The sequence below is a fragment of the Pseudopipra pipra genome, chromosome 1, assembly GCF_036250125.1.
Source record: "Pseudopipra pipra isolate bDixPip1 chromosome 1, bDixPip1.hap1, whole genome shotgun sequence".
Lineage (NCBI taxonomy): Eukaryota > Metazoa > Chordata > Aves > Passeriformes > Pipridae > Pseudopipra > Pseudopipra pipra.
Window position 1 is genome coordinate 71,815,492 of NC_087549.1, and position 26,110 is coordinate 71,841,601.

General features: G+C 43.5%; 1 protein-coding gene across 1 annotated transcript; it reads left to right on the forward strand.

Annotated features, from left to right (window-relative positions):
- Positions 1–3,049: 3,049 nt before the first annotated feature.
- Positions 3,050–20,872, forward strand: UBE2QL1 (ubiquitin conjugating enzyme E2 QL1). Its single transcript, XM_064661033.1, has 2 exons — positions 3,050–4,540; positions 19,539–20,872. The coding sequence occupies exons 1-2, from the start codon at positions 3,746–3,748 to the stop codon at positions 19,668–19,670; spliced, it is 927 nt and encodes a 308-aa protein (XP_064517103.1). The 5' UTR covers positions 3,050–3,745; the 3' UTR covers positions 19,671–20,872.
- The last annotated feature ends 5,238 nt before the right edge of the window (positions 20,873–26,110 follow it).

Sequence of the window (26,110 nt, forward strand, 5' to 3'; positions counted from 1 at the left end):
TGCATTTAAGTGGAAGTAAACAATACACATATGAACTTTTTGCTGAGCCCCAGGTAACTCCTTTTTTGCAAACTCAGTAAAAACAAGAAAATCACTGGCCAGTATTATCCTTCTAGAAAAAACCCCCACCTTCCTGGCAGGCCCAAACAATACCAAATTGGTACTGCAATGGGAGTTCAGAGTTCTGAATCTCCAGCTAGTGGCAGATGCTTCTCTACCACAAAAAGAGTATGAGATACTCTTCATCAGCTGCATCCTGCTCCATGTGGAGCTGAGGGCTGCTGCTGGACTTGAGCTTTGAATGCTGTTCTGTGTCACTAATAAGTGGCTGAGCCTGAAAGCGACTCTCCAGATGAAAATGTAGGAAAAATATTTGCAAGAGGTCAGTCTGTTTTTCATACTCAGATGCCTTCCTGATTTGAAAGTCATTGCATCACTCTAGAATGTCTTAATGCACTGTAAGTGGGTCAACCAGTCCTGCTCCAAGGCAAGGACAGGAGAGCTGAGGAAGCCCGGGTATGAAAAAGAAGAGTTAACTCCATCACTTCAGCTTTTTAACCCTGCACACAGTATGGACACAGATTGTGCCAGATTTCACTGCTTCCAACACCACTAGAGCAGTCCCTGTCAGAACACAGCAGAACACTGTTTGGTCAGACACACTTATCACACCTTCCACGTCACTGAAACAGCTTTCTCATCAGTTCCATCATTAATCTTGTACCATTTCACAGAGCAATGGCACAAGGCCACAGAGGGGCTGCTTGGCTCTGGTCTCCCTTGGCAGAGACCTTGCTCTTTTTTTATGGCTTCACCACTGGGTAGATACTCAGTTATATGAGACAGGTAAATAACTTCCATAATGTTAAATTAACGATCACAGCTCCTGCTGCCACCTGCCACAGGAGCGCCATGCAGAGACCTTTCAGTTTAAAACATTAATGTAGGCAACACAAAGGCTCAAGTTGCTAGCTGGCATTCTGGTTCAGTTCAGCATACGTGCCCCACCACCCTGCCTTATGCTAGGTATTCATCCAGAGATGACCATTAAATGCCTTCTTCCCCTGGGCAGTCCATGGGGACTGAAGCTGCAGGTGAAGTTTCTGTGACTTCCAGCTTTTGCACCAGGGCAGAAGCAGCCTCCCAGTCATCACGTTTCTCTGTGCCCTGCTTCATCTGCTAATGAGAAATTTCCTTGTGTGCCTCAGCCTCTCTCCCTGCAAGTCTTGCTGGAGTCATTTGCCCAGTGAAGCACAGATTATTTGTCTCCTGGAAGTGTTACACACCATGAAATGTCTGGGTGCAGTTTGTCTGCACTCCAGAAATTTCCCAGCTCCATGGATGTGCCATCAGTAGTTCAGGGGAATAGTTCAGTGTGTCTGGCACCCCAGAAGGCTGCTAGGGGAAGGCTTGGACACACTTTCCAATATCCTGTAAACTGCAGGTTCCTCAACTGCTCAGGCAAAAGTAGGAGGTAGGAGGTGAACGTGGGATGGACAGAACACTCCCTGACACTTCAGCCCACACCCACTTCAGATTCCCCAGGACATCTGACTTTCCGCAAAACACTCTGTCAACAGTATTTCACATGCAGATCTTCTCAGGATAGGGAATTTAGCAAACACTTCCTGCAACAGACCCAGGTATCTGCACTCGGGGAAGGATCAAAGCAACCCCAGTTATCTCACTGACAGGCAGTTGGACCAGGAAGGTCAAGAGCATGGAGAGCAAGAGGAAACAAGGACAGCGTTGTGGCACCTGGGCCTCCCAGGGCCATTACTGACAGGTCACAGCTCTTTCAAAGCAGGTTAACGAAGTGCGTGGGTCAACTCTGCCAGTGTCTTCTGACTTTGCTCTATGGAGTCTTGTGGGAGCAATGGGGCCTCCACCTCCAGATCCCCCAATAGGAAAGGTGTTATAGAATATAATGCTGCTATATGTACACATTGCCTATTGCTTTACATTCTCCACGCAACGGACGTAATCCCATTTTGGGCCCTGCCTTCACTATTCCCCAATTCAAAGCATTTATTGTACTTTTTTTTTTCTCTTCAAGTCTCTGACGGTAAAGAAGGTGGTGGGGACAGAGATTTTGGGAATCAGCTGTTCCTTCCTGTGCTGCACAGAGTCCCACAAAGACAGACCTACCTGGCCTGGAGGTGAGCAGGTGTGAGAGGGATGGGATATATATACCTGCTGTGCTGAAGAAACCCAGATTGTCACATCATTCCCAACACAACAAATACCAAAATGTGCACGCACACACATATATACATGCATGTTATGTACTTACAACTATTTTCCAACTGTGTTTATATATAGATTTTTCATGGAATCATCATTGAATTATAGAATGGTTTGGGTTGGAAGGGAATCTTGAAGATCACCTAGTTCCAAGCCCCTTGGTATGGGCAGGGACATCTTCAACTAGAACAGGTTGCTCAGAGCCAACCCAGTCTTGAACACTTCCAGGGATGGGGCATCCACAACTTCCCTGGGTAACCTGTTCCAGTGCCTCAACACCTCTATAGTAAAGGGTTTTTTCCTAATACCTGATCTAAGCCTACTCTCTCTTTCTATTTGAACATATACCCCCTTGTCCTGTCACTACACTCTCTCATAAACAGTCTTGCCCCATCTTTTCTGTAAGTTCCCTTTTATAGATAAGTTCCCATTTTTATGGGCAGATGCTTTACATATGTGATTAGATCTGTTTAGGTGTGTAGGTGTGAATACACATACGCTGATGCACTTAAATGCCACATGACCACAGAGAGCTGTTATGTCTCTGCATTACGTGCGGGCTCTGTCCATGTGCACACACGTGCACTGAGCTGCCAAGGTATCATTTCCCGGGCTTGCTAGGGACGCCACGCACACACACAAACACACATACGATACATACGTGTGCAACACCTGCCCACGCACCCGCGGGTCTCCCCCGGCGCCCCTCCCCGCCGTCGCCGCCCCCGGCCCGCCCGGCCGGCGGGGCCGCTGCCGCAGCGCGGGGCGGAGCGGGACTCTGCCCGCGCTGCCCGCCGGCCGCCGCCCCGCCGAGCCCCGCAGCGGCGGTGCCGCCAGGCGCGCAGGCGGCGCGGCGAGGCTGCGGCGGCGCTGCCCGGGCGAGCGGCCCCGCTCCCCGAACAAAGGGCCGGGCGCGCTGCGGGCCAGCGCGGGCACAGCAGGGGCTGCGCGGGCGGGCTCCCAATCCCCCCGCCGCCCGCCCCGGGGGGAGGCGCCCGGCGCGGCGCGGGGCCCGGCCCGCCGGGAGCCGCCGGGGATTGGCTCGGCCGGGCGCGATCCGAAGGTGCCGGGGAAGCCATCTGCAGCGCAGGCGGCTTCGCCGCCGCTGTGCGGGGGGAGGGAGCGGGCTCTCCCGTGCGGGCGGCTGGGGGATTTTTTTTTTTTCCTTCCTACCTTTTTTTTTTCCTCTCCCCCCTCCCCCGATCCTCCTTCCTTTTCACGAGATCATGGCCACGGCGGCGCGGCCGTGATGTCCGCGGGAGCAGCCCCGCTGCGGCAATGCTGCCCGCCGCAGCCCTAGCCAGGGGAGGCGTTTGAGGGGCGGCCGCACATCCTCCGGCACCGCGGCGGCACCGCCGCCTCTCCGCCACCCGGACCGGCGGAGAGGGGTTTTGCCGCCCGCCAGCAGCAAACCCGCCGAGCCGGGCTTTAAATTGATCATAACCGCACTAGAGCCCCACCGGTGCAGAGAGGCGGGAGGGAGCGCAGAGCCGCGCACAACATGGCCACTCTGCTGCGGAAAATCGGGCTGATCCGGCTCCACAGCCGGGACACGGAGGACCCCAAGCACCACCACCACCACCGCAGCAGCAGCAGCCAGCAGGGCTCCTCGCTCCGCGGCAGGGGCAACCAGAAAAACAGCAGCAACAAGCCGCAGCCGCAGGGCCCCCCCGGGGGCGGCTGCAGCAGCAGCAGCAGCGAGGGCAGCCCCGGGGGCCACAAGAACAAGAAGGCGCCGGAGCCGGCCAAGCAGCCCCCGCAGCCGGCGCGCTCGGGAGTCGGCCGGGAGAAGGCGCGGGAGGTGGTCAGGGAGCCCGGCGCCGGCAAGGAGGCGGCACAGCGGCCCGGTCCCGGCTCCGGCCCCGGGTGCGGGTCGGGGCCGGCGGCGCTGGTGCCCGCGGGCCGGCAGCAGCACTGCACGCAGGTGCGGACCCGGCGGCTGATGAAGGAGCTGCAGGACATCGCGCGGCTCAGCGACCGCTTCATCTCGGTGGAGCTGGTGGACGAGAGCCTCTTCGACTGGAACGTGAAGCTGCACCAGGTGGACAAGGACTCGGTGCTGTGGCAGGACATGAAGGAGACCAACACGGAGTACATCCTGCTCAACCTCACCTTCCCCGACAACTTCCCCTTCTCGCCGCCCTTCATGAGGGTGCTCAGCCCCCGCCTAGAGAACGGCTACGTCCTGGACGGCGGGGCCATCTGCATGGAGCTGCTCACCCCCCGCGGCTGGTCCAGCGCCTACACCGTGGAGGCCGTCATGAGGCAGTTCGCCGCCAGCCTGGTCAAGGGGCAGGTAGGGCTCCCTGCTCGGGGAGGAGCATATGCAACCCTCGCTCGGGAAGCGGGTCCGTGCGGGTGTTCGGGTGGGAACCCCAAAGGCGGCCAGCCCGCGGCTGACCTTGGCCAGGCCCGGGTGACAGGTCTCCCTGAGGACCTGGTGTCACCGGTGAGGCAGGGACACACGTGTTCGGCTCCGGGGTCCTTTCTCGGGCAGGTGCAGCAGAGGTGCGGGGCAGCTTGGAGGGGCGAGGAGCACATGCATCCATCGCGTCCTCTCGCCCGGCTTTTGTTCCTCTGCTTTGCTCTGCCGCCTGTGGCACACCAGGATATCATGCCCTCGAGGGGGGCACCTCCTTCGCCCCAAAGCAGAAGGGGCTCTCCGGGCTCCAGTGGGGTTTGGGATTGGAGCTTCCCGTCTCCTGCCCTCCACTAACTAGTCGGCCATACTCGCTGGTCTATTGCGTGCAGTGCTGCCGCTGGCGGAGCTGGAGCTGCTGCCCCCAGGTCTTTGTCTGTGCTGTCCCGCATAGCATCCCTAGGGAAAGAAAGGGCGACCCGGCTTTGGGGCTTGGCACACCGGGCTGAGCTGTGTCGCGGGGTCACACCAGGAATCTCTGCCTGAACTGCTGGAAAAAGTTGTGCCGGTTTCAAATCGTCCGGCCTGAAAGGAGCAAGTAATTTCGGGTATGTACTGCAGCTGCAGCAGCTTGACGATTCCTGCCATCTCTCCTCTTCAAAGGAGGTGATCGGGTCCCCTCGGCAGAGGATCTCGTCTGAGCTGAATCGATGCGTTTTATGTGCTTTTTTTTTCTTCTTTCTCTCCTGCAGAATATCTTTAGAAGAGAAGTATTCCATAAGCCGTTTTTAATAAATGGGTAAACATTGCTGGTGAAGCTCGTAGGCAGTCCTTCTTTATGGTTATTGTACTGGGCAATGTACACGTATCTGTGACAGAATGGTTTTCCTGTTTGTGAGTGCCCTTGAATTCAGGGGACATGCACAGCTCCGTGTCTCTCAGTAAATGATACTAAGTAACTTATTAAATTTGTATCTTTGCAAGTAGGTGGAAAAAGAGTAAATAATAACGTATGTTTCATTTGCTTAAAAGTGAGATTACTACTGTTTCTTTCTATGGAACTGTTTGCATGAGCAGAATTAAAGGCTTGGTTTTTCTTAAGACTGAAAATTAATTTTGATTTTTCAACAGGCTCTTTTGTAAGTGGCTTTTCCTCCTTTTTTCTATTTGATTTGGGCCTACTGCTCCTTTTTTTAATCAGATAGTATTTTTCTCTGCACTTCATTTGAAGAGGTCAAGTTTCCTAGGTCACCTTGGGATATAAAAACATCTACTGGAAAAAAAAAAAAAAGAATTTTGATTAACACTGAGCTTGGTGTATGTTGAAGTTCTGTAGCTACTCTTACTGCACCTTACTGTTAACCCATCTCTTTTTAGAGAGGCCATAGTTCTTGTTATTTTTAACACTAATTTAGAAGGACAGTGCTAAATTCTCTCAGTTTTTTGAACAATTCACCCCTTTCTGCAGTGTTGAATGCTAAAGGGGTTAAATTAAGATTCACTGGGATCATAAAATGGCTCAGTGAAGATAAGCACTGAATTGTTTTATTAGTAATAAATTCTCAGCTATATAATCTGACAATTTTCTTCCCTAAACCACTTAAGAGATTTTCAGAAAGTAGTAACAGTTTTTGATAACAGAAGCTGTTTATGTGTGCATCATTAATGAACACATTTAAAAAGCAAGGGTTCCAATAACATTCTGCCAGAAGTTTACAAAGTCAATTATAATGAAAAGAAAATGTGTGTGGGAAAAAAAAGTCAGAAATAAATTGCTCAAAGTAAATTAGTAGTTAAATAGATATAACATGCATGTTTCAACCTTTCGTATTGTTCATTCCAATTGCAAAGGTTATTAGGCAATACTGTCAATAAATTTATTTTCTGGGTTAGAGAGGTGTCGCCTGTGATGGGTTGCTGGCCTGTCACCATAGCCGGGCTCTGTGTCATGGGAGCCACGTTTCTGTAATTGCACTCCCCTCGTTATGTAATCCCCACTCCATTGCATAATAGGGCTCAAAATACGACTGGTGCTCCCCTATCCTCGTTTCATTTTACAGGTGATCTACTTTTGACCATTTAGTTTTTGAAAATGAGAATGGAGCTGATGGAGTGTCGGGGGCCAGGGTGTGCATTCCCCAGCACTGCAGGGCCAGGTTTGGGTGACTCCTGCCATGCCGTGGGCAGTCCTGGTGCCTGCAAGGAGCTGTCCTGAACAAATAGCGATGGCTGTCACCAGCCAAATTCTGTAATTTTTGTAAGCAGCCTGCACTCTGGAATAGCATAAAATATTCAAGATGCTCACTGTTAATCAGCAAGGTTGGAAGGGTGAGGTCCACTCTCCACCACCTCAGAAATGGCAGTGGCCTGAGGCTGAGTGGGAGATGAGGCACTGCCACCGCTGGTGGGTCAATGGGACCTTCCAGAGAAATGTCACCGGTTCGCAGCACCATGATTTAGCATGAAATCACTGTGAATACTCCAGCCTGTGACGCATCCAAAAGTGCGCCTCGCTGGCATAGGCACCAGCGTGAGCAGGGTTGAATGTCTCACCAGCACACCTTCCTCCTTCTGGTGATTCAAGTGATAAAACTAAGGTGATTGATTTCATGCAATGTTTCTCATCAGTCCCATTTTGCTGAACTAATTGTAACACTGCAGTTCTCTGCTGATTCTTCAGAGAGAAACACAGCACTTCTTGGTCTGTTATTAGAGCTAATAGTAACTATGAACATGTATGACCTTCTGCTTCTTGACAAAATGATCAAAAAGCAGATAAAACTAGCATTGAAAATACATTTTCAGACAGTCAAGATTCTTGACAAATGCAGATGTTTTTAATGGATTTCACAGAACTTTTACCAGAGTAAAAGAGAAATTGAGATAAGTTGTTCTGCCATCTCATGGGATGTCACTCAGAAGTTGTGTCTGTAAGGAGACATAAGCATGCAATAGAGAAGTTAAGTTAGCACTTTTTCAATACTTTTCAGCATTGCCCTCATATGTGGGGAAACATGAGTCCAGGTTCCCAAACCTGAGCATGTCTCCCAGGGACTGGATTTAAAGCAGAGCATCTCTTTCTCTAGATTTAACCAAGAAGGAACCATATGCCTCAGGTGACCTTGCTTAAGAGATGTCCTACCTTATGGGATGCACACCCTTGCTTCCTATCATGAATCTAGTATTGCATTTTTAGATTTTTTTTTCCATAAAGAGAAATGTTTAAAATGAGAGATTATTTTTCTTTCAATATAACAATTAAACCATCCGAAATTTAACTTTTCTTTTTCCCAGTTTTCAAGGAAAAAAATGTTAATTAACAAACAAGTTGGGGTTTGTTTGGTTGGTTGCTTCAGCTATTCAGCTGAGAAAATCAATTATTCACACAGCTCTAGTCAGTATCTTGAGGGGAATTCTCAGTACATCAAAGGCCGAAGACTGTTTATCTGTCTGGGATCCAGAATCTTATTTTAAAAAACTTGGTGTTGTCCTTAACTCAACTGTAGCCTTGCTTTTAAAGGGGTGACTTTGTACTTGCTTCCTGAACAGTCAGCTGCTCGCTGGCTCCTGTCATCACAGGCAAAAGCTTGGCCCTGCTGAACCAGTGATGCAGTCGCTTCAAGCTGCTGCTTCGGAGCCAGGGTGCCAGCCAAGGAGGTGGGGTGATGCTAATGAAGTAATTTAAATACCAGTTGTTTGTTGTCCTGAGGGCAACTGTTCAACATGCCTGTCTAGGCAGAGCTTTCCATATCTTGTCTGTCTGTCATCCGGGCCGTGGAAGTGGCCCATTGAGTGTTATTCCTTTTTTAGCCCTTTAAAATGGTTTATTGATAATTTAAGAGAGAGGTTTAAAAATTAGCCCATTGGTCTCCACTTCCTCATAATGGTGTAATTGTTACAACAAAATCGATAATTGAAGGAAGGAAGGGGGAACAGCGTGGGTCACGGGAGAGGACTGAAACAGCAGGAAGTTCATCAAGGCTCTCCTTGAGTGACAACACACATGGCTGAGACCAGTGCCCATGTTTCAGGGAGGAGCTGTCTGTCTCCTTTGAAAACATGGTGGATGATGTGGTCCCAAAGGAAAAGGAGCAGACTGTTCAGAAGTGGGAGAAGATTTTGTGTCTTCTAGTAGACATATTGTTTCTCACTGGAGAAGAACGATTTGATGCTGGTTTGGTGGAAGTTTAAAAGAGGACAAAGCTATGTATGCCAGTGTCCAAATAATGCATCAGGAATTTTTTTCTTTTTTCGAGAGCAACAAACAGAGCTGCACCTGATGCCTTGGGGACTTTTGACTTAAGCTTGCAGTAGTGCTGACCAGTGCCTTCTCCTTTTTTTACGAGTCCCTTGTTCTCTCTGTGGAGGCTGGAGACAGAACTGCCAGCCAAAAGTAGCTGTCAGGTAACTGGTGACTCTGCAGATTATGTCATGGAAAAAGGTCTTCATTTTGAGGGAAGTACTCTCTTATTCTTCCAGTGAATAGAAGGAGCATAAAAATTTTACCAGGATTCTTCCAGGGAATAGAAGTACCATAAAAATTTTGCTAGGCCATACTAAAAGAGGAACAAGGAACCCCTAGTTCTGAGTATTTTTGCTATTGTGGGCTTCTGTATAATGATTTAAATAAAAATCAAAAGATAGTTTGTAGTTAAGCTTTAATTCTGTATCGGAAAAGTTCCTGAATTCAAATAAAAGTTGCTGGTATCGAGTACTTTGATCCCTCACATTGTAGCATTAGAACTACCACAGTGGAATCGTGTTCATTTGCCTCAAATGGTATATGCCTTTTATTACTATTGAATGGATTTATCTTTTAATTTTAAAGATACGAATATCCCAGCTGACTTCTACAAGATTGAAACAGGAGAAATGGGCTTATTTTATGAAAATCAGCTACAGAAGGTAGCTGTTAATCATAGTCTAAATTACTCCCTCTTCATCCTTTTCAAACAAAAGTGTGAGCGAACAGATTGCAGATGGGACTTGCACAGTGTCCAGGAGGTCAGCAGACTCTAGGTCTTTCAAATATGTATAGCAGAAATTAATTGCAAATCCATGGGTTTTCATACTCCAGATGCTGGGTCTGAGGACTGTAGCCATGAATAAATCAGCTAATCTCAAAAGCTGCAGAAAGGTACAGAGAACACAGTGCTTTCTGAATTATTTGGAGCCATTGTATCCTATTAGGGCCTTAAAAAATAAAACTGGTTTGGTTTTTGCTTTTGATTAGTTGCCTGAGCAAATGATGACGGTTATCATCAAGGGAAGAAATGTTGCTTTAGGTCCATAGGTGAAAAACACATTGACTTGTATACCAAGATGACAGAGGGGACAAAGATTGTGCTAAGGGGCTTGTTCCCCATTAAAAGGTATAAATGCTGGGCCAGAGAGGTAACAGAGTATTGTTTCGCTACAGAGGAAAAACAGATCTATTGGCCTTCTAGATGTCTCTTTTATTTCAATTGAGAAACCTAGGGTTGTCAAGCTGAAATTTAAGTGGGAGCATATATATTTGCTATGTTAAATGCTGGGCCTGATGAACAGGCTTGAAAAAATATTCTTCATGTGTACTCTGATATATTGCTGTTCTGACCATCCACTATTATTATGCAAATAAACGCTACTGAGAGGAATGAAGACACACAGATTCCAACTCATTGAAATAAGAAGCTATTTTAATTCTTTTAAAAAGCAAGGGGGACATAATCTCCATTTTCTTCCTTTGAAGCATAAAAATGAAAATTTTAAAATACTTTCAACTATCATCCTTAATGTTAAAATAGTCGTCAAATAAATTAAATCCCTAAATTGAAAAAAAACCTACTTATTTTAAAACATGCTTTTATGGAGGGAGAACTACTTCTTCCTGGCAATACTTGGCTGATCTCCTAAATAAGAATTTGAAAGAATTGCAGCTTTGGATTGTAAGAAAATTGCTCAAAAGAGCAAGGTTCTTCTTCCCTGAGTTATAAAAGAAGTGCTCATTTTCTTCAGTGGAAGTGTTCAGGCAGAGAGAACCATGTAGCATTGGGATGTTTTGTCAGATACTGTATTGAACCTGAAGGGTGATATCCTGGAGGAGTAACATAAGTAACCCACTTTCTATTGTGAGGAAGATTTACTCTTCCTTATACAGGCTAGCCTTGAAAATATGCAGCTTTCCTAGCATCTACACAATGCCCAGGGATTTCCATGCGTGACTGGAGACTTCCAGATTGAAGATTTGTAACTCCACAGTAATTCAGCTTCTCATATCCTGGGAGTGTCTTATTGCTAGGCATGATCCGAGGCATGTCCCCGTGTGGGCATCTGCTCTCACAAAGTGGGATGTTGGTTAAGTAACACGATATTGGCTGTGTTTCTTTTTCCCATCTAAGCTCCTTTGGGGTAGTGAGAGTCAGTGAAGAGCTCTTCTTTTCCTTGACATATTCAGTCCTTCACATACAGTTTCCAGTTTTCTCCTGTAAATGTCAAAAAAGGTAGCACTGATGTTCAGTGCAAAGGGAGATGGGCGGTGGAAGGATTGCTGGGTGCAATTCCTCCGTGGTTAAACAGGGAGAACCTCAGAGACTGCAGTAGTTATGCTGACTAAATGGCTTAAAATGTGCCTTAAATTCAAGGTGCGCAGGATCCAGTTGTTGCACTTGTAAATGGAATAGCAGGTTTCATTGTGTTTTTTGAAAGCATGGGGGCTGGTCTGAGTTGTATTCCATTGGTCATTTCTGGAGGGTGCTGAGCACTCCATGGTGTTGGTCTTTAACTCAGTCTGCAAACAGCAATAACTGAGTAGATCCTGGAAGTCACAGGACAAGCTACACAGGAAGGATGTGGCACTGTTACCTAACCTGGCTGGCTGGTGAAACCAGCACTGCACTGGGAATTGAAAAAGCCTAAGCTAGGGAGAAGTGTGGGTGTACTTTGATGAAAATTAATTTGCAGTCCCTATCAGTCTGCACAGAACAGGTAAGTGGGCACCACACTTCAGATGTTCAGGTGATTCCTCTTCTGAAACAAGATCAAGGTACCAGTCTGATTTGCCCCATTCCAGTTAAAAGTCACACTGGGGAAGGATACATGAGGCATGCCTGTCCTCAGCCTCGTGTGGCAGATACATGCCTGCGTCATGCATTTGTGGAGTCTGTCCTTGGAATATGTCTTTTTTTATGTACTTCACATTTTTGTGTGTGTTGTTAAAATCGTTGATCCTCAGTGATTTAATCCCCAGGCTCTCCAAAACCCCTGGAACTTCTGCAGTGACTCCTTGGTAGACTTACAAGTCAGTTACATCCCCAAACCTGCATTCAAAGGTGAATGAAAATAAACCCGAGGAAGGAAGACATAAGCCTGCATTATGAAATGGCTCGGAGCTCAGATGCTTGTCACAGTCAGGCTTTATGAGCTGTGGAATGACTACATATTTCTCCTGTTTCTAGGTTTGAGTTACAAATGGTAACAAACCCTCAGCTGCAGTAAGAAGTGTAGGACTTGTTTCCATAATACATGTCCATATAAAAACCCTAAAGCATTGCAAAACAGAGGAAATTGATGTTACTAGTTTTACAAATTTTCTATGAATTTCTATAAATATAAAATTTTCTGTAAATTTGATAATATTATTTCAATTAAAATATATCTAGGATTCTAAAAGTATTGGGGGGAGGAGGTTATTTCACAGTTAGAGCATTTGGTCTGAGAAAAGGTGATCCAAGTTAAGCTTCCAGATTTTGCCACTGACTTCAGGTGCAGCCATGGGCAAGTCATATAACTTCACTATATTCCTCTTTCCCACCTGTAAAATACAGATAACCCTCTTCCCAAAGGTCATTTGAGGATATGTACTTAAAGCACTTAAAAGTGAGGGCTCTTTGAGTAGATATCCATGTGCATCAGTATGAAACATACCGCAGTCAATAGATTGACACATTTGTATAAATAGCAAGGGAAAAGCACGTCAGCTTGTGACTCGGATCTTACTAAATTTGAGTTTAACTTGATTAAATGTTCCCAGAGGCAGCCTGCTTTTTACTACTGTTTTGTTCTTTTTTTGTTTTAGCATTGTAAAACTTTGGGAAATGTGGAGATAGACATTGTTGTCTGGACTGTGGTGCCTTTACCTTTACAGCTTGTCACAAAGGATGATTTGCTTTGCTTTGGTTGGGTTTATAACCATGACTGTGTTTGGCTTGGGTAACTTCAGGTTCGTGAGTGGAAGACTTGTGGACTTATGTGAAGAGTTGCTGTCATGTTCCCAGACTTCTCACCTGGACTGGCTCTCAGGAACTCTGCTGGTACATGATTCCACAGAAAGTTAGTCCAGGGAGCTCAGCAAAAGACTCAAAGAGAAAACATCCTGCTGTCACCTAGATTAGCAGGTGCCCATCTGGTGGCAGGGGACAGGGACTCTCTCTTTTGACAGAAGCCCACCATGTTGTAAGCCCTGGCACCTTCAGCTTGAGGCACCTTCTAAGAATGTAGCCAGCCACCCATAATTTCTTGTTCTTTTGCCAATGCAGAGTTTGTTCCACCCATAAAATGCCGGAAGGGAGTTTCTTAACCCTTATCTGTGCTGAAGTCATGCTGCCAGCTCAGTGCTGAGACTTAGGGAAAGGTGAAGAAGAGCAGCGCAGTGCTCTGTGACTGTCAAACACAGATTGGGGCTGTAAGCATTTGTATCGATTAAGAGCTGTTGGCACTAGGCTGCACACAGACAAATGAGCATTAATGATTATTCAGCTGGAACTTGGATTTCGTTTTCCTGGACAAAGAACAGTTATACTCCCAGAAGGCGCAATTTATAGGATGCTTTAAAGCCGGAACTCGCTAAGTTTTCACTTCTTTTTATGGATTATTCTTAAAAAGGAGAACAAAAAAGGCATGGAAATACTGCTTCAGAAATTACACATTTGAAGTAAAACATCCCATTTTTAATTCGCTTATGCTGTGACAGTAACGGTATTTGTCTGTATCAGTTTCTATACTGCTTTGTTTTAGCTATAGCTAATAATTATATATAGTGCAATATAAATTGTATGCAGTTTTTGAGACAGGATTAACTGTGCCACATCAGTACGTGAAGGAAAAAAATTATAAACCATGTAATTGGGGGGAGAGACTGTGTGTATTGCACTCTAACAGTGATGTTGTGACACATTGCAATCATTGCACTGAGAGCATGACAGTAGCTCACTTTAGCATCGCTCTATGTTTGAATGCTTCTCTCAAGCCAGTGGAAATATTTTTCTCTGTAAACTTGTTTAAATATTCTAGGATAAGACTGCTTAAGCACTGGGTTCCTCTGTTACTTATCAGAAAAGATTTGAGTATGTTTGCATAGTATGTGGCTTTGAACAGTTGGGGCCCAAAGTCATTAGTCACTGGCACGTTACGGAACATGTTACGTACCCAAAATTCATAGCATGCTTCAGTACATAGAAATCCGCAGTTTTTACATCATCCATGGAGAAGCCTGGAACAACAGACTTGGAAAATGGGCATGTCTTTGTGGATCTCTTTCCTGTCCTTGGGGGGATCACCACAGATGCTGTGTGTGGCACAGTGACTTCCTGCAGTCTTTTGTGTATTTCTCTCAACCTTTGCTTGTTTTCTGTCTCTTGACTTCTACCTAGAGGTAGGTCAGTAGAGCCTACTGTAGAGATCTGCTAAGAGATGGAGGCAGAAAATGGAGACTGTATCCATGCATCCTTAAGCTGGCTTACATGATGGGCCAAGTTTAGCCCCATGTTCAGAAGGCAGGTATGATTTGCCCTTGGGAGACTAGCCTTGAGTTATTTGCATTGCCAGGATTAATGAAAGGTACACAGGGCTGAGGAGTTTGCATTAAGAGCTGTGCTAGTAACGTGAAGGCTTGCCTGCTTCTGAGTCTCTTAGCTGTGCACTTGAAATGTATGCAGCTTTTTGTTAACTGGTCCAAGAAAAAAGGTCTGGATCTGCCTAAAGGGTTGCTGTGACATCTGAGAGACATGTAGCACAGGGGCTTATGTGGTTTCCGTGATAACATCAGTCCTGTAAGGGCTGATAGCTGTGTACAATAAATCTCTGAAAATTTGGGACCTAGTATAACAGGGAGTGGCATGAGGAGAGGATTGAACACAACCTGAAAGGGTTCAGGACCTGACTGTGCACTGCCACAGCTGACCTGTGTTGGCAGTTCAGATCCAAGTGTCTAAGGTGGACTTAGAGACCACCATAGGCTCCTTCCAGCCAGCACTTTGGTGATTGTATTATCCTGTGAAAGGCTGACTTCCATTATATAGTCCTGTCCTTCCGGGTAGTCCCAACAGGACACGCATGGAAGCACACCTGGTGCTGTGTGCTGTGCTAAAATTGTTGGGTTTTGGTCTGGGAGCTACTATCGTTGATTTGACAAGAGAGCAAAATCCCTTTGTTACTGCCAAAGAAATCCTCCTGAGGCTGTCTATACTCTGGAAAGACAGGTAGAAATGTTAGGACTGTTTTTCATGACACACAGGCCAGACATGGGCAGATACGTGGTCGTAGTGGGATTACAGGGCTCGAGAGTTTCAGGTTTCATATTTGGTATCTCTGTACAGGACTTAACTCTGTCTTTGGACTGCCTTGTGACCTGGCGGTGTTGGGGAACAATCAACATGGCATGTTGCTGATAATGGTACTGATACACTTAAAAGAGCTAGTGGATGTTGAGTTGAATATTTTTGTGGATGTGCTTCAGTGCCACAGAGTGTTCTGAAGGGGAGATGTGTTCATGATTGTGCAAAAATGTAGAGACTACTGCAGCATCACTTAGAAGTAGAAAAGCTCCCAGATTTGCCCACAGTGGTCCATATATGTAGATGTGTTGTGGTTTAACCGCAGCAGGCAACCAAGTGCCACACAGCCACTTGCTTACCCCATCCCCTACTTGGCCACGCTCCCTCCCAGCTTCTTGTGCACCTGCTCACTGGTTGAGCACAAGGCACTGAAAAGCCCTTGACTCAGCATCAACTAAAACATCAACTAAACATCAGTATGTTATCAACGTTATTCTCATACTAAATCCAAACCACTACTTCTGCTAGGAAGAAGATGAACTGTATTGCAGCTGAAACCAGGACAGAGGGACAAATCATATGTGAGATTCACATTGGGTCTTTTGCTGAACATGGCAGGAGGGAGCGGTTGGTCTCTTGGTATGATCAGGATCCTGAGAAGGCTGCCCACAGCAGACTGTGTTCCAGGAGGTCTTTCTGCCCGCTATTATCAGGGTTATAGACTAGATCCTTATCAGCTGTTTGTTCAAGCTCATTAGTTTGGGCAAAGCCTGGATGAGTGGCATGCGATTGCTCACTGTGCCACACAGACTGGGCGCAGCAAGAGCATGAGCGAGGGAGGAGGCTGAGTGCAGCACACGTCCCCCTGCATTTCAGCACGGCTGCATAAACCAGTTGGATGCTGTGGCATTGCTTTCACCTTTCATATGTTTCTAGCTTGTTAAAATTATATCTTGAAAAGTACATGAAGTCACAGCAGATGGCAAAATCTGAAATGTTCTCTCCAACTCTTTAATTAGGTTTTCAGTTATTCCTTTATGAAAGGCACTCTGTGAGTGCCTGAAGTATTGCAAGTATTTAAATAAGCTCCTGGTGCGACTTCTCAGAGCTGAAGTCGACATTGATATCTTTATGAAAGGCTTTCTTAGGTTTTCTCTGTTGTTTTTAATCTCTTGTGGAATGTTTTGATCTTGTTCTGATATCATTTTGCTATCTTTCCTTGATATGGTGCTGGACACATCAAAACACTGGCCATGAAAATTATCTGTATTCCTTACCCCGACAGTAGTGACGTATGAGGTTTGGGCATTGGTCAAAATGCAGTTGTGTGCAACAGAGCTGTGGCCAGCACTATATTTACATACTGTATTTACCATTGTTATTGTGTTTGCAGAATGCAGCAGCTCGCAGGCTCCTGACCTGAGTTAAAATGACTGCATATTTAAGTAGCAGTCTGAAAATAAACTGTAGTCAGAGCTGGTAACAGTGCCTGTTAAAAGGTTTGACACTTTCTTTTATAATTGCATCCAAAATGACATTTTTTTACTTAAAGAGTTTTGTAGGAATGGCGAAAAGCTAAAATTCAGTAAGAGAGTAGATACCACCCAAGTATAGACTCAACAGCATCTGAATTCTGTCAGCTGAAATTCCACACTTCTTTCTTTTTACCCCAGGTTTACTTGAGGCACCAAATAGGGAAACTTTCAGTCCAGGAGGTTAAATATTATCCAAATTATAAACAGCTGGTAGGATATTGGTTAATAAGAGACAGTGCTGACCATGCCACCCATAGTTTCTGTATAAACATAGAAATACATGGATTACAGCAGGGTAGAATTAGCTGGTCTTTGATGGTGCAGTTTACATACAACCTGCATATGGTACCAGAATGGAAGCGGGTTTAATGATCCGTTGCATCAACAACAAAAAAGTATCAGAATAAACTCATGAAACAATGCCCATTTCATCTGCCATGGCTCCAGTAACATTTTAGATAATGTAATGATATTCCCCACATTATTGCAACACCAGAGAATTCTTACTGTCCTTCTTTGAAAGCTGTACGTAGCTGACACCAAACAAGAGCAATAGCTGTTCACAATGCAAAGATCCCTTTTCTAGGTACAGCTTAATATTAATACTTTGTTAAATCTGGGGAATATGTAGATCATACTGTCCTAGGTGCTATGCACATAATTCAGAAAGGCATCAGAACTTTAAATGATTAATAATGTGTAAAACATAGGAGATGGCAAATGGATCTGATCCAGAAATTTAGTAGAGTAAGTTTATATTTACTTTCAAAAGTATTTCTTTGTTGAGATTTTGAGGACAGCATTTCCTGTGCTGATTTAGTCTTCTGTTGCACTTTATCTTTTCCTATGTTTTTCTAAGTGTGCTTCCAACAAAACCTCAGATTGGGAAGAAAATACAAAATGTGTTTTGTAACAACAAAAATACTTCTGCAGGATAATTATGATTGATAATTATACATTATATAATTATGTATGATAATTATTCAGTAAGATTTAAAAAATACGTTACTCAGTCTTATTTAATTATTCCATTTGTCACAACTAAAAATGAGCATTTTCTAAGAAACTTTATGGTTGGGGTTATTGAGAACCATTCAGATCTTCCTTATTTGGGACATATTAATTGCCAAATGAGTATGGGATGGAGAAAGTGTCTCGCTGTTTAGTCTATCAAAGAGAAAATACATTTCTAGTCTGTAAATGGGAAATAGAGAGAAAGGTGAGAAAAAGCATTGACAGGTAAAATAGCTATTTTTGAGAAAACTGGGTGGGTATAAGTTGACTGTGAATCAATTGAGGTGGGAATTAGAGGCTGTTCCTAATCTTTGGTTAAGGTAGGCTCTAAAGGAGAACTCAAACTGCACTGAAAAATGATTTGTTAAAACAGGAGCAGGAAACAGCCTTTTTTCTCTCACGTATCCATAGTTTTGTTATAATAGAAGCGGCACTGAACACAAAAGAGCCTCTGTAATATTGTGACAGCTTTCTAGAAAGAAAGAGTTTGTCCACAATGCAGACTTATCTTACTCATTTTAGTCTGTAAAAATAACTTTGATGCTCCAAAGATGGATTTTGTTTTCTTTTTTCCAATTTTCCCCCTTTTTTTCCCTCCATATACCTGATTATTTTCTCAGTATTTGTTGCATGCAATTGCAAATGAAGAATTTTTGGTTTAAATTCCGATTTGACAGTAAAATCAGAGAGGCAAAAGATGCCCCCCTAATGCATCATTTTGAGCTATAGAACGGAAAAAAATGACAACATGCTAACTTGGTTCTTAATAATTATAACACTGCAATGTGATATCTGCTCATCAAATACCATTCATTATTGAAAAGGCTTTTGGTGCAGTCTGTCAAACAATTACTAAAATTATTAGACCAGTGAGTTTAATAAACTTCTATTTTGTGATAAATCCAATAGGCATAAATACTTTCAAGGTATTTATTTAATTTTATTTATTTTAAGATATTTACTTTTGTTGAGTGGTATTAATCTGCAAATATAATTCTTTCTTGTATCTCAGTTGGTAATTGACATAGACCAATATGAAAAATAAGGTAAGCTGTTAATAACTCAGTAAAAGTCTCTATTGCCAAACAAGGATTTGAAATTTTATACTGCTGTGCATTTAGAAGTAATATCTAATTGCAGAATAATAAAAATGCAGTGTATGTAAATGGATATATTTTCATTTATTATCAAACTTGTCATGAAGGGGTAACAAACGAATCAGAATTTTTGATGTAAGTTGGAAGCAAGTTGGTTTAAGGCACTTCTGCTGTTCATTTCTCACGGGTCAGATTGGAGGAAGAAGAATGGAGTGTGTTTCGTAGGATGGATGTAATTTTTAGTGACAACTGTGCGTTGGCAGCGAGGGGTGAATACGGGCAGCCCTGAGACGCAGCTATGTCAAGGCACCAGTTCTGTGGAGTAGCGGTGTGTGCCTCGCAGTCCCTGCCTGCACGGAAGTTCCCCCCGGCCCTGCAGGGTGGGCATGGGGGTCCTCATGCCAAATACTTAATGGCAGAGGTCCCAGTGCAGCAGAGAGGGAGGCGAGCCCCTGGCACAGCCACAGCAGCCGCTGCCGGTTGCTGCATGGAGGGCAGCACGCCAGCACAGGGGCTCGCCGGGAAGAAGTAGTCCAGCAGCTGTCTTTTCTTCTTTTTTTTTTTTTTAATTTTCCCCTTCACTGAATATACTTTTTAATCATCTCTAATAATGCATTTGTCTGCTCGCGTTTGGGAACTCTGCTTTCTGGTACCCGTAAGTGAATGCCTCTTGGCCTGATGCATTGAAAAGTTGAGCTGTGGTTTCCAGATGCGTGTTCACGTCTTTAATGAAGGTTTTCTTTTTTGTTTGGCGCAGGGCCGTATCTGCAGAAAAGCTGGCAAATCAAAAAAGTCATTCAGTCGAAAGGAAGCTGAAGCAACATTTAAGAGTTTGGTGAAGACCCATGAAAAATATGGGTGGGTCACCCCGCCCGTCTCTGATGGCTGATGTTAGCAACCTGCACTTGACAAAAATGCTGAAAAAAAGTACTGTGACATCTCCTCAGTGCTGTACACCGCCCATCCTTTTCTACTTCAGCTTCAGTTACATACCATGAATGTCAAGGAGACATCTAAGTTATTTATGAACAGATGTGTTTACAGAGGGAGAGAAAAAAAAAATTGCTGTGTAGGATTATGTTTCAAGACTGGAGAATGGTCATCATTGAAGTCACTTGAGCGGATGCTGAAATTGCGTCATTTGCCCCCATACAGCCCACATTGTCTTCAGCTTCTTTCCATGACAGCAGCACCAAACGGCAGTACTGGAAAGTCTATCCATTACTGCTCAGTTCATTTAAATGTAAATGAAACAGTTAATATTTAATAGGGAAGCAGTGCATTGCAGGTACATGTTTGCTGTGCTGTTTATCTTTGTCTCCTAGCAGGTCAACATAACTTGAAGATTTGTCTTTATGTGGAACTGTGGTCTGCTGTGACTAAATTTAGACCTCATTTGTGCTCTATATATGACCTTTAATTCATAAAATGAAACCAGAATTAAAATGCTGAAAGGTCCTAGTGTTGAAAAATTATTAAGTGGAATCACCCAACCGGTTACAATGTGCTCTCTGTGCTGATATTGTGATGTGCTGTTCAGAAATAAACCAGTGCAGTTAGCTGAAGGTTAGGTGGTTTTTTAAAACACATCCGCACCAGGGCTCGAAGGGGTTGGTTGGTGGTAGCAGAACAATTATTACCCTGCCAGTACCTTCTGCAGTAGCATGTGGCCTGTCAGTTCTTCAAAACAGCAAAACAAACAAATGGAAATGGACAAAGCAACCTTAAAATTTTATCTGTTTAATTTTGAAATGATATGCCAGTAACAGTAAAAATTTTCAAGTCAAACGGAACATGGTTTGTAAGATGATTTGCATGACTGGAATTTTTCTTTTTTATTTTCACTCAATAGACATTGTATGTACTTAGAGCCCAGTATCTGAGAAAACCCACTGATGTATATAAATGTCCTATTATTTAATCATTAAAATTTAAGTTTTCTGGTAAACAAATTGAAAAAAACCAACTTTCTAAGGGACTCCATAAAAGCTGAAGGTAATGTTAAGAATGGTATAGAAAAGTATTAAAAAATGTGGATTCCGAATGGAAAATCGTATTGGACACGTGCTGAATAAAATCACCAGTATCGTTTCTGTTGCCTCAGGAATTCAGTCATTTTGGTCAGCTCTTGTATTTAAAGTTACAGGTTTTCTTTTGTGAGATTCTAAGCACCATATAGATATATCTGTTGTGATACTTTAATTGAAAGTAGGACAGTATCGATTGTAAGACTGATTTGGAGGAGAAGAGCAGTGTGTGTTTGGAAACACCATTGTATAGCGAACACAAGAACAAATCGAAATGGTTTACCAGTTTCTGTTTGTATTACAGCAACAGTGGGGACTATACTCTAGGGAGTTTGGGGGTCTGGAGTTTGATTTAAAACTACACATAGCATAGGAGAACAAAAGAGTCACAAAGGACAATGGAGTTCAAACACAAGCGAAGAAGCAGCAGAGCAGATATTCGTGCAGTACTAGTACAAAACGACTGCTCAGTTAACCTACCAATGCTTTGTCAGCTAGATACAGAGAAAAATAATCAAAGCCTTCATGAAAACGAATATGCAAGTCAGAGCCACTCAGGTTTGTGGACATACCTGATTTCTTGCACTTCTAATCTCCCATCAGTAGTCTCTTCTCATTCTCCTCTGATCATTTGTGGTGCCCACCTGGTGTGCTTTCACTCAGTTATAAAGGGAAATGCTTTGTACCACAAATCTACCCAGATCTTGCTGTCATTTATCTCACCCTTTTATACAGGGAGACAATGCTATAATCTGTATATGTATACCGTTCCCCTCAAACAGCATATCAGTTCTGTACATCCAGCACCAGAGTGTGTCTTTTGAGTGAGAAATAGCATTTCAAGTAATTTACTTACTCAATTTTTATAAACTTTTTTTTTCTATCCCTTATGAAAGAGGAAACTAGGTATGTTTAGTTAAGCATCAAATAATTTGCAATTCCTAGTGTGACTCCCTGGAGAACAAAGAGAGTGATCTAGCACTGGAAAGCATAAGGTTTGTTATTTCCTTTTGGAAGAGCTCTTCTCTCATCAGCACAGTGAAATTATGTTAAAACCAGCATGAAGGTGTGGTAAGTCTTTAGGGGGAATTATTTCTTTTTCTGCTGTTTTTTAACCTGTCTCTTTTTTCTGTCAGTGGGTTATTTTAAATCTTCCTGAGAACCATATCTTTAATATTTAATTAAAGGGTTAGCTAAAAGGAACGTAGTGGGTGGATTGCTACCACTTCCCTCAAACCTACTTATTATGTGTCTTCTTAAGTGTGCTTTAAATAGTTAGAGCAAACATCATCGCTAAAAATCACAGTTACTTTCTGGCTGTAGGAGGTTCTCTGCATCACTCAGCGTCTTGGAGCAGTAGGAGAGGCAAATCAAAAAATCTGGAGTGCTTTGAAGCAGTAGCAGAAGGGGAGCAGAACGCGTGTGATGATAAGCTGCGGCAACAAATCATGCAAGGAAGAAAGAAGGCAAAGTACACTGCATGAACTAGGGCAGGATGAAGTTCCTGCTGCACCAAAAATAATACTGCTCCTATTGAAAAGACGATGGCTTATGGCAGGAGCAGCCTGTGCTGGGGGGGTGCGGGAAAAAGGGGACAGCAGGGAGTGCAGAAGCATTGTGCTTCTGAGAAGGGAGGGAGGGAGATGGCTAGGAATGTGGTTACTTAAGAGATCTATAAAGAGGGTTGATCTATTTTAGGGAAAATTAGTTCATGGTTTTTATTGTAACTGTATGCTAGACAGGTTCTACTTTCTTTGCAACAGACAAGCCTAAAATAAATGAAGGAGAAAATTGGGAAAGGTGTATGAGAGAGGAAGGAAGAGAGGAAGACCTGAGAGAGAGAGAGAGAAGTATGAGCTAAAGAAGGTATAACTGGACAGGTAAAACACAGGACAAAAAAAGGCTGATGATGGAAGGGTATAAAATAAGGGGTCAGAGGAGAACAGCACAGCACCAGAAAAAGCAGTTTAGGTAGGACCTACTGTAGGAACTGATTGCAGAGCTGCTTCAGGTGCCTTTCTCTTGGGGGAGATACCATAAAAGAGATCCTATAATGTCCTTTTGGCTTGTATCACAGAAAGTGAGAAGTACTTCCTCCTTTTTCTGTCCTCTTTCTGGCAGCTCAGAAGAAAGATGCTAGGATTTGGAGCTGTGGTGCGGAACTCAAATCAGGCCGTCACCTCGCTTCTATGACTGAGAAATAAAGCCAAGTGTCATTCCCAAATCCTAAATTCAAGGAGGCCAAAATTAAAACAGATTGGACAGTCATCTGCTTGGTCAGAGTTCGTCGGTATCAGAGAAGTGGGAGGATTTTTTTTTGCAGACAGTAAACGTCAATATTTCCCATTTATCCAATCAAAAATCTCTTTAGGACTTCTTGTAAAATTAGCAGTCAGTATGGTTCCTCCAGCTCTCATTAGACCCATTTTATCAGGAACGTTATTTTCCATCTGCTGTCCCCAGAACAGATGATTAATTTGAAACTAGCATCTGGGGAGGTGTGAAGCTGTATTGGGAACTTACTTTCAGGCTTCTTTAGAATATATCCTTTTGGAGTACCTTCTTTGAGCCTGAAAAAGCTACTTGACTGAATACAAGCGTTGAACAAAGAATGATAAAGGAAGAAAACTCTCTCTAAATACCTAAATGCTGGAAGATTTCCACAAAGAACAGAACTGATGATTTATACAGGGGTATATTTTTGTGTCATTAGAAATTGGTCCTAAAAGTTCAACAGTCAGAAACTCACTCATCAGTCAAAAAGACCTTTTGAACTTGCATTGTTTTCTTTCCCAAACACAGCATGTCTCCTTCATTCCAGCCTAAACTTCAGTCCTGAGCCTAGAGAAAAATCATAGGCAAGGTCTGTTTATTTGTGCTATGACACTGTATTATATTTTTAAAAAGACTCACTTCATTATCCTTGTCCAAAGCAGTACCTAAGATCCTAAAACTAAACTTTTTGCCTAAATAGCAGGGTTGGGAAAAGCCTTTCTAGTATAACAAATACATGTGATATGACAATGTAATATATATATACTTTCCGAAAACTCATTTAGAAAGACATTCAGAATCACAACTGTCAGCCAGTGACAGCTGTGATGGCCAGTGCTCTGATGTGCGTGCACTTTCCATTCCACAGGAACTTGCAATAGAGAGAAATCTATTCTTGATAGGCTGACTGTACGGAGAAAAATATCACAGAACTGAATAGCTTTGGGATTTAAATCTCACAGTTTTCTTCACCACATTTTAATTCATTTTTTTTTCCAAGATTTTCAGACACCCACATGGAGCCACAGTGTCTTCATTTTACACTGGGAGTATGACCAGCATGGTTGCTTACATGACTCCAGTAAGGTGGTCTATTACAAACACACTTCTTGATGAAGTTTTTAGAGGATAACTGTGTTCCAGCTGAATGCCTGGGTGTGGAGCTTGGCGGATGTACTGAGGATTTACTTGGTAGTGTTACGTGGGCAGATGTGACGCATGCATAGGCATCCCAAAGCTTAGCTGAAATTACATGGGGAAGCATTTGCATGGAGTCAGTGTGAAAAGTTTGTCTCTTCCATGCAGTAGGTACCTTCTGGTGGAGAAGGTTCCTCTCAAACTGTACTATGATCTGTATAGTAGAATTAAGCGGGCCAACCTGCTGGTACAATATAATTTTCCAGTTATGTTTTCCCTCTCTGACAAGCACCAACCTATGCCTGCTACAGACATTACATGTCAGAAGATGATCAGTAATGATGCTGAAGTAAGACTTCTGGATATGTATCTCCTCTAGCCTTCCCAATGCATTCCTGAGAGGAAGATTTAGCCCTAAGTGAATGAGAGAGACGGAGAGGACTGTGCACAGGCACTGAGAGCATGTGCTGCCCTGCAAAATGCCAGCTTTGGGAGGATGGGGGCAACAAGCCTCTGAGCTTACCTAGGCAATGTGCATCCTGTCTTGTTTTCATCAAATACTGACCTTGCAAATACTTTACAAACATGCATATTGCTTGGATTAAATCAAAGGGTTCAGTACACCTCTGACCTGAGTTCTTGTTTGCAGAGCAGATGGGTTACTAAATACACACTGTGGGTTTTTGTGTAAGTTAGCAACACATTTAAAGTTTTGCTTTGCTGGCTCCAAAGAATAAAGTGGCTGTCAAACTAGGTCTGAGGACAAGTAGGTTGGAAGTGAGTCACATGCTATTATCAGAACAGTTGGACTGGAGAAGTAGTTTCATCCTTACATCAGAGGATAGAGGTGAGGTACTGCAGTGAGAGCCACCAGAAGGAGAAACACATGAAACACATGAAGTTTTACAGACAACCTGCCTCTGTTGTGTGTATGTATGTGTGTATTGCATATTACTTAATTGCATCCTCTTAAATGTATGTTGCTCTTCTTTGTAAATTTTACCCCTTTCATATCACTTCAAAGTTTTGCTGACATGCTAAGAAAACATTAAGCGAGTCATGTAAATTTACGTTTAAAGCCTTCATTTCAATCTGGAAGCATGCAAATGCCATGCTGACACCTGTCAAATTTCACCAGTAGCTTCCTCACAGAAGTCATGGACAAATCAGTGATGACGGTAGTTAAAACAAAAATAGAAACTCCGTAATTTGGATGTTTGACTTAGTCTTTTCCCTGATTACTTTGTCTTTCAGTTTGACTGACTGCAGATGAGAATGTCAAGCTAACAGCAGCAAAACTGTCATAGTGTTGTTTATTTATAACAGTTCCTTTTGTTCATGCTGCTAAATAAGGTGGCAATAAGTATTCATTGCAGTTGTGTTTCACCAAATGGGAATTCAGAGATAACTCCTCACACTCTGAAAACTTTGCATTTTATACTTAGTGTTTGCCACCACACACAGCATTCGTTATCTTTTGCTGTCAAATATTCTTGTATTTTCTTATTCAGCGACTTCCTGTGTTTTAAATTATTTGTGGTTCACTAACAGAGATATGCCAAGTATGTTGCAGGTCCTCTTGGCAAAATCAGTGAAATGTAACTGAACCAAATCTTGTTGCCTAGGTGATTTAGAGGAGTTCTCCACTTGCCAGTTGCATTATTGAGATCTGCAAATTTTTACTAAATATTCCCCTTCTGAACTTCCTCAACAAAACTAAGACTTCAAATTCGGCACAAAATCCATGCTGATATGGATTAGCGTGTGTGTCAGGAATGAAAACAGATTTCCTTATGAGAAATTTAAACCATTTCTTCATTAACACCAGCATCATTTAGTTCTGAAAATGCATGGAAACAATACAAGCACAAGAAATGCCTTACACTGGATG

Coding starts and splice junctions, on each gene's coding strand:
- UBE2QL1 (XM_064661033.1), top strand. CDS start 3,746: ATGGCCACTCTGCTGCGGAAAATCGGGCTGATCCGGCTCCACAGCCGG. Junction 4,541..19,538: donor CCAGCCTGGTCAAGGGGCAG/GTAGGGCTCCCT, acceptor TGTTTGGCGCAG/GGCCGTATCTGCAGAAAAGC.